Source organism: Eulemur rufifrons, chromosome 7 (assembly GCF_041146395.1).
Source record: "Eulemur rufifrons isolate Redbay chromosome 7, OSU_ERuf_1, whole genome shotgun sequence".
In the NCBI taxonomy this organism is placed as follows: Eukaryota; Metazoa; Chordata; class Mammalia; order Primates; family Lemuridae; genus Eulemur; species Eulemur rufifrons.
This window is the reverse complement of record NC_090989.1, coordinates 59117820-59130221: the sequence shown is the minus strand read 5'-3', so window position 1 is coordinate 59130221 and position 12402 is coordinate 59117820. Positions and strand designations below refer to the sequence as shown.

At 39.8% G+C, this 12402-nt stretch overlaps 1 protein-coding gene across 1 annotated transcript in view; it reads right to left on the bottom strand.

Moving 5' to 3' along the window:
• Positions 1–12402, bottom strand: part of GAP43 (growth associated protein 43) — a 96076-nt gene that overhangs the window by 43025 nt on the left and 40649 nt on the right. The window contains exon 2 of the mRNA XM_069472646.1: positions 1678–2284. Within this exon, the coding sequence (XP_069328747.1) occupies positions 1678–2284 (607 nt within the window). The remainder of the gene's footprint in view (positions 1–1677; positions 2285–12402) is intronic.

Genomic DNA, 12402 nt, shown 5'->3' with positions numbered 1-12402 from the left:
AGATATTTTCTGTATTTAAAAGTATGATTAATTTCTAAGATTTATGAAAATGACACAACAGGTAATCTGTCTATATGCAAAGTGATTTTCAGACATTTTATCTGAGGCTCAAACCTTAAATCTAAAGAAAAATAGTTAGCAGAGTTTGCTTTACTGAGTAAATAAAAACCCATACCCCATTTTTATCACATGCCTTATCTTTTCCAGGGAAAAATTCTCATCTTCTTAACCTCAAGTTCTGACCCCTGGGGCAGGTATGTAGTTAGAATAAAGATTCAGAATGAATCACTGATAGAAAGAAGCATGTGATTTACCTAGAACTAGAATATGCTAATAACAATGATAATTTATATAATCTGGCATCTTATAGAATTTTAGGGATAAGATAAAGAAGTAGACATAAAAATATCTAAAATAGTAATTTGCCATTTAATTTTGGAGAAATGGATATCAAGGCAAATTCCAATAGTTACTTTCTTAATCTGATGGTCAGATGCCAAAACATTTCTCAGACCATTCTCATGGAATAGATCTTCTCCCAAAGAGGCACACTGTGGTCCAGTCTATATTTGAACATACCACTGGTTAAATCCAAGGGGTTCTAAAAGAGTAAACCCAGCCTTTTAAACTGGCACAGAAACAACTTTATCCTTGAGGATCTTGGTTGGAAAGTGTTCATGGGTCGTGTTAGATTAGAGAAAGATCACAGAGACTGCCGGCCTCCTTTACATTTACCGCTGTGGTTGTGCTGGAGTGAGGTTTAGATCTAGTTCCCAGGGGTGATGGTCTAGTAAATTTATCTTTCTCTGGGAGTATTCTATTCCAATTCTGCATAGGCTCTTTGGGCAGTAATAGTGAAAACACTCCAACTTCCAAGTTACAGCTCCAAACTGAATAGAATCCAGTACCTTTCTATAATCGTAATCAACTCTCAGTTATTTATGAATATGATAGAAAGTAGTGTCTTCAATACTAAAATGATAATTTATGTTTGACTTCACAACATATTCTGATTTGGGGTTTTTCTTTTGTTCTTGGCAACATCAACAGACTTATTTTCCTAATTATGTTTGACCCCAATTAACATTACAATTAACATTCTCTGAGAGCGGGCGCACACGCGTACACACACACACAGACACACACAACTCACCAACTGATGGTGGGGAGAATGCCCAGGAACATATTGTGGGATAGGGAAAGGTGGTATGAGATTATATTTTAGCTGCCAGCAATTAACACACTAGGTAATCTGGATCAATAAGAAGTTGGCTGTATTTATACAGACACTTCCTGGAGTCAGATAATCACATTAGCTAACTCTCACCCATAAAATATATGTAGCCTCAGTGATTACTTATTAAACTATCAGCACACAGAATATTTCTAACCAAGTTTATCTAGTTTGACTGTATATATCCATCTACTTAAGATAATTGCCAGATCTCTCTAGTACCGGCTGCGACATAGACCTGCCTGAGTTATCGCTCAGGCTTGGAGATATTTGGGAAGGTAACCTTAGCTCTTAGTCCTGCCACTTTGGGGACTTACGCATGACTTCCCTTGATTTCCAGAAACCACCTTCTAACTTTTCTCCTCTCTCCCTGAAAGACCTTCTGAACAGACCCCTCCCCCCGACCCATGCACCCACTGCATCTGGCCCTCACGGGTGCTCACCTATCTTCTCTTCAGCTTGGCTGCTCTCTGCAGTCTCCGTGGGAGGCTGGGCTGTTGCCTTGGCAGCAGCATCCTCTGCAGCAGGGGTGGTGGCAGCAGCAGCAGTGACAGCAGCAGGCACATCGGCTTGTTTAGGCTCCTCCTTGGCTGGGGCATCTTCGGCCTTGGAGGACGGCGAGTTATCAGTGGAAGCTTTAGTGGCACTTTCTGTCTCAGCTGAGCCGGCCTTCTCCTCTGAGGGTGCGGGAGCCTGGGGGGCTGCGGGCTCTGTGGCAGCATCGGGGGCGCCCTCCCCCTTCTTCTCCTCGGAAGGAGTTTCTCCTGCCTTGCCGGTCTCGTCCGGCTTGGGGCCAGCGGTGGGGGCCGCCTCCGCGGCAGCAGCGCCTTCTCCCTTCTTCTCCACCCCGTCAGCAACAGGGGCTTCATCCTTCTTCTCATTCGCCTCGGCCTCAGCGGCCTGGGCATCACCCTTCTTCTCTCCTTTGAGCTTTTTCCTTGTTATGTGTCCACGGAAGCTAGCCTGAATTTTGGTCGCGGCCTTGTGAGCTTTATCTTCTGGTTTGATACCATCTTGTTCAATCTTTTGTTCTTCATCATTCTTTTCAACCTTTGTGAAGAAAAGAGGGGGAAAAAGGGAGAGCTCATGTGATGTTCTTCTCCTTCAAATCACAGCACTCAACAAACATTTATTGAGTGATTTATTCTGTGCCAGGCACTGTTTGGGGAGTTAAGGAATCAACAGTGCCCTAGAAGTTCAAATCAAGCCTCCTCTCTCTCCCACAGTATTTTATGGGAAAATTAATGTCCTTTGGATCTTCCAGAATCACCTGCATTTTTTTCTATGTATTCCTTTCCCCAGCTCAGTGTTGCTCCACTGCCAAACTTAAACCAGCCTTTTTTTAGATGTACTTTGACAATTCAAATCACATTCACTCTAGGTTTTAATCAAATGGCTTTGAAAGATACTGGGTTTTCCGGGTTTCTGAGAGGGACCCTGTATGAAACTTTATGGTTGAAAAAAACATGCAAATCTATTTCTACCCCCAAAATTTCACATCTGATCAGGAAATTAATACATTCAAGGCATAGAGTATGGTAAAGGTTTAGACAATAAATCCCATGAGAATTTTATGCAAAATGTAAATGAGTTCCAGGGATTTGTTCAGTGTGACAACCCAGAATGCTGGTCACAAAATGATTATCTAACTTTCTCCTGTATACGGTCCGGTATCAGTCTCAAACATACCATACCTTCAAAATTTGAATAAAGAAAATGGTCATTATTCTTGAGTTAAGAAAAAGAAGAATGAGAAACATTATTTTCACTTTTGAAAAAGTGGCGTATGTTCACTGAGTCAGAATTTCTTATTCCCAAAGCAATTTAAACCTAAAATTTGTTTTATATTATCATGAGTAGAGCCATCCTAGTACTAAAGACAAGAACCTAGAATTTTTACCTTTTGATGGCAACATGTACAACATAATATATGTTGCAAATGACTTTTTTCCAAGTGGAAATTAAATCAGAGGACAAGAATAGAAGGTATAGTCACAGAAAGAAATGTATCAGTAAGTACACAAAATTCTATACAGCGCCACTGCTCACCCTGGTGCCTCAATATGGCTACTGATAGTCTCCATTTTTTTCCTTCCTTTAACTTTCAAGCATTTAACTTCTATTAACTTTTGTCAACACTGTTCTAAGCACTGGGGAAATATAGCATTGAACAATGCAGCAACTTTCCTTCAAAAGACCTTCAGTGAAAGAGTGTTTACCATGTATCAAGTCCTGTGCTTGGTCAGAATCTTGGCATGAGCCTGAGCCTTTGCTCCAGTTTGGGAAGTAAGCCACAGCAGGCTGACTCGAAGTATGCTTTTCACCTGTCATGCCAGCTCTGCTCCAGTGACCCAGATCCCAGTAGTCATGATGTAGGCCCCCTTGACATTCTCTGGACAAGCATACAGGCCTATTGTTGGTTAGGTCCATCACCATGCTAGCAGATACACAAAGGTATTTTGAAAATAAGCTACATATAAGAGTAAAAGCAGTATTGACAACTTTCTCAGTAGAGTCATCTTTTTCTTCTTCCCCAGTTAATCATGCACATAACCGTACAAAGATTGAAGGAGGAAGTGAAAAGCACTTTGAAGAGACCCATCCTGCTCCCTCCTCCCAGGGCCATGCTACAGTACTGCTCAGTTCTCTGATGCACTGCCACCTTCCTGCTCTCCTGCTGCTTTTGATGACTCCTACTGGGATGAACACAGCACAATCTGGGGCATGGGAGCAGCTGTCCCTGCCAGGAGCTCTCGCTCAGAAATGGAAGCATAACCCTGTAAAATTAACAGTTGTGAATGGAGCATGGAGCCAAGATGTCGGTAATTTATTTTACTCTATCTTGGGTTTTCTGAATGAAGCACCATCTTATATGATAGGACACCTGCACTTGGGCATTGATGCCAAATACTGCTCCTTGTGAAAGGAGACAAACCAATTATTTCAGAGCAGGCACATGTGCAGGAAAGACCCTCTAGTGACTCAAGAAAGCTAAAATTGTAGAGCTCTGTTTTTTCTTTAAGAATACAAAGCAAAGAGGATGAAACTCCTAAAGAGCTAGAAAATACCAAAAGAAAGAAGCTGAGAGTCTGTATGATATAAAGAAATAGACCAATGGATAAAGAAAGAACTCTTCTCAATTCTCTCTCTTTCTCTGTTTCTAAGAGCATCTGCAACTTTGATTCTCCAAATGAACAGTATTTAAGCATAACATCTATGTTAAAATGACTATTTGGAAAGGTTCAGGCTAGACTTCACTGCCAAAATTATGAGACCATCCTCACCTGAACAATCCAGGAGTATAAAGAATGCAAGAGAAGATGGGATGGGCAGGAGGAGGGGAGAACCATAAAAACAAGAGTTAGGAGAGAGAGAGGTAAAGCCAATTCTACAAGAGCCAGATTCCCAAATAGGTGGATATACGGAAAGAGGTGCTCAAAGCACTCCACAGGCACACAGCTTATCCTGGACGAACTGCTAGACCTCTTAACAGAGATTTAGGGAAACTAAATTTTACAGATGTTTGGAAAAAAGTATTTAACACAAATTTTTCAGATAATCAGAGGCAAACAGAGATAGAATGGGAAGGGAGGGGAGAGGATGGGAGGGAAGAAACCAGCCTAAGAAGAGGCTGGACTTAAGCAATTGGATAGAGACATCCAGAAAGAAAAATATTTTAAGTAAAAACTGGATTTTAAGCTAGACAGTGCTACATTGTGTTTGTGTGTCTTTCGTTTGTGTTTGTAACTGTTTCTATTAACATGCCTTAAACTACAGGTTATTTTCTGGTAAAATTTCTTTCACAGTACAGTACTAAAGGTAACTGGACTAGGAGTGTATTTTGTTGAGAAAAGGAGAAAAAGAACATTTCTCAAGATTGGCTGCAAGGGTAGCCCCAAGTTGTCAGGCCACTTAGACCTTTTTCCAACTAGAAATAGAAGAGCTTTCTTAAGCTAAGATGAAGGACATTTGAGCCCAGAGAAGCCAGAGGTCACTTAGTACATTCAACACAATGCTTTCAGCTTCTAAAGGGGAAAGCCAGGGCTCTGAAAAGTTAAGTAACTTGCCTAAATTCGCAGAGTGAGTGAAGGAATCAGTGGCCCAGCTTGTATTTGAACTCAGGTCCTCTAGCTTCCCACCTACCCCAAGTCCAATTATATTGCATCACTGACCCGGAATAGCTTGGACTTTCTGTAGCAGACAGTCCATAAAGCATGTCAACATTTTAATTCATTCATTTATTTATTTAACAATACTGAGTGCCTTTGCTAAACACTATACACACTAGGGAATGGATGGATACTGTATCTACTCACACAGGATTCTTTTTTAATTACATTTAAATCACGTCATAGAACTTTAACAATCAATAACTTTCTAGGAATTCACAGTAGACATTTGATCATATACATAAAGTAAGGCCAACAGTCTAAAATTCTAAGTTACAGATGGAAGAGGTCTGGAAAATGTACCCTGGTATTTAACAGCTAAAGAGTCAGCTCATAAGTCTCATTAAAGATAAATTTATCTTTTGAACTCAGTCTTGCTCTAATGTTTTCTGAGGAGATTTCAAAATTCTTTCATTTTTACATTGAATTGTTGCTATCCTGTGAATTAACTAAAAAGGACATTCCAATGCAGTGCATTATACATAAGAAAGAATATCATTGAGTTGCCATAATTTTTTCAGAAATTTTTATTGGTATGGTTTAATATTCTTTTACTAACTGATTTGTTTGGGAGCTCTGTAGTTTATGACTTCTTAAAGGCAAACATGGAACATGAAATCTTTGCTTTTCAAACAAACATTAAAATCTTACATGAATATTGATGTGAAGAAAAGTACCATTATACCAACTTATTGGGACCTAATTAAATTTCTAAATCCATTGTATGAAAGGGCAATAATTTTCATTGATATTTAAGAATCACAAATAAGATTTAGAAATAAGGAGAAATTACTTGAATATCCAATATTGTTACTCTGGTTAATAGTTTCCTCTTTGGGAGGGAAGGGAGAATGGACAACTTAAGATTTATTCTAAAATTCCCAAACATTTTCATTCATTATGTTACAAAGGAGCACTAGGCAAAAATTGATGAATGCCTAACTTTCAGAACTAAAAATAACATCATCCATTCTCCTGGGACACTTCAATGCATATAACTTTTCCCAATTATCATAGGAATACCTCAACCTTCCAAGTGAAGAAAAACTTGGCTCTGTATCTACTTCTGCCAGCTATAAATAGGAAGATTATAATACTTCAAATTTTTTCTTAAACAGGATTGGATTTTAAATACTTTAGAAATCAGTGATGTGTACAAATTCTTCTTTCCAAGAACATCTTTAGTAAACCAAAATGTTGTCAATTTGATCAAACAAAAGACATTTTTGAGAAGAAAAATTGAAGGGCCAGAGATATTGTAAGCAACGTTTTCTTTAACACACTATAGTTTTCACGCCTATGAGAATCTTATGCAGCCTGCAAAAGAACCAGAATAAAGTGTTGATAAATACATATGAAATCTGGTGAATACTTACTTATGGATCACTCTATTTTTAGAAATTCACATAAAATTTCAGTCTATTTTTAAGTAAAATTGATACTATGACAATATGCTTTGGGGAAAATGTACAAGAATTAAAGTAGCTCACAGTGAAGCTTGTGTACTTTGTTTAAGCCTAATCAAAGATTAAAAATCCAACGTAGTGCCCCTTACAGAGGAGAAAAAGAAGGATGGACCAGCCTCCTCCAGTTCTGTAGGTCGACTGTCCCTGCAGGTTTCTGTGCACATGTAGGGAAGAAGATGTCATTTAAAAAGGTGAACAGGTGCAGCTGGGACACACAGGGCTCCCTCAACACTCAGTCTGGTCTGAAGATCTATGGATCCGAGGGAAAGGGGGAGCAGGATTCACGTAGAAGCAGTGAAACTGTAATGTCCCTTCTTAGTTGTTGGGCAGGTGGGAGCACAGATACTGTGATGGCTAAGCAATTCTCCAGGGGAATGGGAGACAGGAAGAGCGATCTTAGAAATCCTGGCAGTGTGGTAGTGAGGGAAGGAACTCTCTTCTCTCCTTCAAATGAAGGTGCCGCATATTGCGGCAGCGGCAGAGTCATAAGTGGGCAAGAAATTTGCATTGACTGCATAAGAAAACCAACTATCTTCTATTGGAAACTACAGTAATGATGTTAACTTTTCAGATAATACCTGGTGATCAAAAGATGTGTCTTCAGTCCATTTTCATATGTTATTTGTTTAACACGTACAGCCCACCTGCTTCCAAAATAATATGAGGTGTTACATTCAACACAGTATAAATCACTATTGGAAAATTCAGTTTTCATTCAAAAAAGTTATCTTTTATTTTTTATGTTTGTAACCCTATTTGTCCTAGAAAGACAGATAGAGAAAAGGCAAAAAGTATATTGCAATTGACACCCTCAAACAGACAAAGGTCAGCATATGAGAAAGACTTTGTCTATTTTGCTTATGGCTGAATCCCCAGTTTCTAGAATGGTGCCTGGCACACAGTAGGTGCTCAATTAATATTTGTTGGATGAATCCAAAATATGAATATCTCAATTACTGCCATTTCATAAAGATGATGATAGGTGAAAAAGTCTGGATTTCATTTTGTCAACTTTTGTTAAAATTCTTTACTTCTCAGTGACAGACTTCAAGATCATCTGACTAAGGCAGGTATATGATTCCCCAATTATAGAAATGAATGAATGAGCAGGCGTTTAACAAGGAGAGAAATAATAAAACTATAGAAATGTCACTGACAATAATAATAAACCAAGCACTTAGAAATAGCAATAAATCTAAGATAAATATAATTACTTTATATATATTCATTTATCTATGGATTGGCTAGAGGGATACCAATAAAATTATTTTTGCAATATAAATCTCTGCTTCTTCATTAGTAAAATTGGTGAAAATATTCATGAGAGATTTTTGGAGAATCTCTTTTCCCCGGTATTTGTATTTAATCTGTGTACAGTTCTCCAGGGCCTAAGGGAAACAGGCTGAAAATGACTATTTCCTTAGTCATTCAATGAAGGAAACGCCATTCCTTAAACTGGGGTTGAGAAGAGCCCAGGGTTGAGATGAGGCATATATGTATGCTGGTCATCTACCAGGGCACAAGCTGGACAGAATAATTTAACTAAATTCTTCTGGAAAACTTTTGGGTATGGCAGAGATAAGTATAAGTTGCCTAACTAAATCAAGAGTCAAAGTCATTGGCATCCAGGCAAATACTCGCTAAGAGTCAGCCCTGGGAGGAGGAGATGCTACTCTTAAGCAGTGAGAGTAAGCTCTCTGAACACTGCCCATTGCTGAAGCTTACGTTGTCCACGTCAAGAAGAGGTACTCTCAAAGTACAGACGGCTGACAAAATGAGGAAGACCCTAGGCTCTGCTCTCAGAGAGGTCTCTATGCCTCTAGTGGCCAGTGAACTGGAAACAAGAAGGAACACCTCCCTACCAGGATGCTGAAAGGGCTGACATCACAGACTGGACCATGAGAGGGACATGGAGCTGCTTCTGGTAACTGGAGCAAGAGGGAGAACAGCAGTCAGCCAGTATATCTGGGATAAGACAGAAAAGCAGCTACCTGCAGAGAGCCCCCCTGTACCACCGACAGAGGCGAGTCCTTCCCAGTTGACGGGCCCTAAAAGCAAACCACATCCCAAGCTGCTAGAGAAGACGGTTAGAGCTGACCAGAAGGAAGGGGGCCCCAGGGCCCAGGGAACTTAGCATAAAGCAATCTTCCTTCCAGGTAAGACACTGCAAAATGTCTTTGATTGGACACTTAAGAATGTGAGACACAATGAGATAAATATTCATTTAAAGTATATATTCTTTTTTTCTTAATTAAACCCCCTTTGTAAATTACGTTCTCAGTCAGTAGGTCATTGAGACATTTTGTTCAATGAATAATGACTGAGAGAGACTTTTTCTCGTCCACTTTACCACATACCCTTCCCCAAATATTGTTAGTCTTGGTCTACTTACTTTACTTTTCCCTCTTAGTTCTTATAATCACCTGACATATGTTTTTATTTAATTATTAACTAAATCTTCCCTTGGACTATAAACTCTCCAAGAGCAGACCCTTGTTAGTTTTGCGCAGTACTCAAAGCTTCAGTGGCTAAAATAGTGCTGGCACATAGTTGATACTTGAAAAATGTTTATTTGTACCCACCATGTGACCACATGCCACGCTGTGGTGGTGATCAGAGAGCGTGCAAACGTGCAGCACTCAGCCAGCTGGCTGGGTGTCCTTGCTCTGCTCCAGAGAAGCCCCAGGCCACTGACACTGCGGGCCTTCAGCAAGCCACTCACCAGCAGTCATGTTTCTCTATCCTCTTACATTTATAATGAGCGTACAGTACCTACATTTAATATTTCAATTCAGTCTTCATCGTAACCATGAGAGAAACACATCGCTGTGCCTGCTTTATAATCACGACAATGGAAGAAACAGAAAGGGCCTGGTATTATCCAGCTTCTAAATGACAAAGCCCATCCTCAGTCCTACTCCTTCTCCAGTGCTTTTAAAATTAAATGTGGAAAGTGGATATTCCCTGGTGCTTAAGGGCATAGGCTGTGGAGTGAGACAAGTGTAAGTCTGAATTCCAACTCTGCCACTTATTTACCAGCTCTTAACCTTGGGCAAGTCAGCCTCAGTTTCCTTATCTGTAAGATGGGGGAATCACAGAACTATCCCATTGGCTTGCTGAAGAATTAAATGAGTTAATGTATATAAAGTACTTAGCATAGTGCCTGACACACTGTACATGCTCAGAAAGGGATAGCAGCTACTATTGTTCTCATGACAATTATTGTCATCTTCATTATCCTGTCAGAGTAATTTCTACATCATCAAGAGACTACGCTAAGACATGTTGATAAGATAAAAACCAAAGGAGATTTGGTCACAAGATGTTATTCATCCTGGTGATTGTTGGCATCCACACCCAGGGAAGGGAGAAGCTCTTCCTTAGCTCTACAGTACCGCGGAGCTGTCTGTCTTCAAAGAGTTCTGCAGAAAGCTGTGTAAAATGTGCCAAAACATTCAATTCAGTTTTTTCTATCCTTGGGAAGAAGGGAGATTTGTTTATACTGTCAAGGTTAAATCACAGTTTACTCTCCTACTGCCTAACACATACAACTGATTCCTCCTCAGTCCTCTCCAACTTTATGCACCCACAAACCTCCACATGGTCCAGCACCTTATTAATGGAAACTCTTTTAAACTAGAAGTCTACTGATTCTCAAAATGTATGCCTTTCACCTAACATCCGCTACCCCATACAAAATCTCATCTCGCTACTATTTCATATACAGTATCTATCCCACTGTTGTGGCTATATCCCTCACACATCGAGTAAAACAATTGCCTGTGCAGGTTCTGAGAGCTACTCTATGTACTTACTATGTCTGATAATACTCACGTCTGGCAACAGTTATGAATGCAGTTGCCAGACATTTTGGAAGGGAGATAGCACACTTGCTCAGGAGGGACTAGCTCAGGAGCATCTGGTCCTGAGGACAGAGGATCATCATAATGTGAGATTTCTAGCTCTTTCCAATGCACCACCATTTGATAGTTAATAAAGACCAAATGTCATGTACCTAATAATCTAGTAAGAGTACACAATATGTGACATCAGAGTGCATGTTATTATGAAGCCTAGTTGGTGGGAGATGGAAAGAAATTGGGACTTCATTTGACAAAGGGGGGTGGGGCAGTAGCTAGATTTGTGTATTACAGGTTATGAAGTAATTGTAACTTAGTAAAACTGTTCCTCAAGGAATTACAACGAATTAGGCTGAGCAAGTGTGCTATCTCCTTTACAAAATGAGGAAACACAGAGTGGTGGAAAGCCCCATGATTAGTAGAGTGGGTCTTAAATCTAGGCCTCCAACCTCTTACATTTTAAGGGACTTACAGAGAATTCAATCTAAGTGATACTCAAAAAGTATCACTGGATGAGCACAGTGGCTCACGCCTGTAATCCCAGCACTTTGGGAGGGCAAGGAAGGAGGATTGCTTGAGGCCAGGAGTTCAAGACCATCCTGGACAATATAGCAAGACCCTATCTCTACAAAAAAGTGAAAAAAAAATTAACTAGGCATGATGGAGTGCTTATAGTCCCAGCTACTCAGGAGGCTGAGCAGGGAGTTTGAGGTTGCAGTGAGCTGTGATTGTGTCACTTTGTTCCAGAGTCTGGGCAATAGAGGGAGACCCTATCTCTAAAAACAAACAAACAAACAAACAAACAAACAAAAACCCCATCATTGACTAAATAGGAATCCTAATATCAGCTCTAGGACTACTAAAAGTACTGTAATTAACAGAATTGTCTATACTTTAGATCTTATGAAAGGGGTGGTTCTAGAATTTCTATATAGGAGAGATTAGGGGCAAGAACATGTTTGGAAGAGAGAGCTGGAAGATATTCCTTGAAACTATAGTTGCACAGCAAGCATACTGCTTTTAAAAGTGTGCCTATTTATCTGATGTGGCTGATGGGATGATTTTGCAGGGGGACTGCTATCTACCAGCAGTAATTTGCACATATCTTAACATTCTATATCAATCACCAGGTAGGTGATTGTCCCTAGAGAACAGTACTTAAGAAATGTTCTTTTCTCGCTGATTCTAGAAGATACGTTGTATTCTTCCATGTGTGGAAAAAAACAATGGAATATTTTTGTTGCAGAGCTGGAGTGAAAGGGGGTGGCGTGAGGTACAAGGAATATAGTTTGAATATGACTAGACTTCCATTTTAACTGGATTTCTATCCCCAAGCTGATGGACAGTTTATGGGCAAATATCCAAGACTCCAGAAAAATTGTTAATGATAACTCTGAGTCTAAGTTTGCTATTGTTGCTCATGTTGCTACTGTCCTGGTTGCTCTTCCATTGTTGCTATCCCCTTCATTTTTGGCAACCAGTTCTCTCTCAGTCATCAGTCATTGATACTCACTAATTATGCGTTCTCTGGCATGGCTTTGGGTCAAAAGATTTGAGTTTGAATTCTGGCTCAGTCACTGCTTACTTAATTTCTTTAAAATTCAGTTTTTTTTGTCCCTCACGTTAGGGTACAAATACCTATGATGCAGAATTTTCTTGAGAATAAAAGAAAA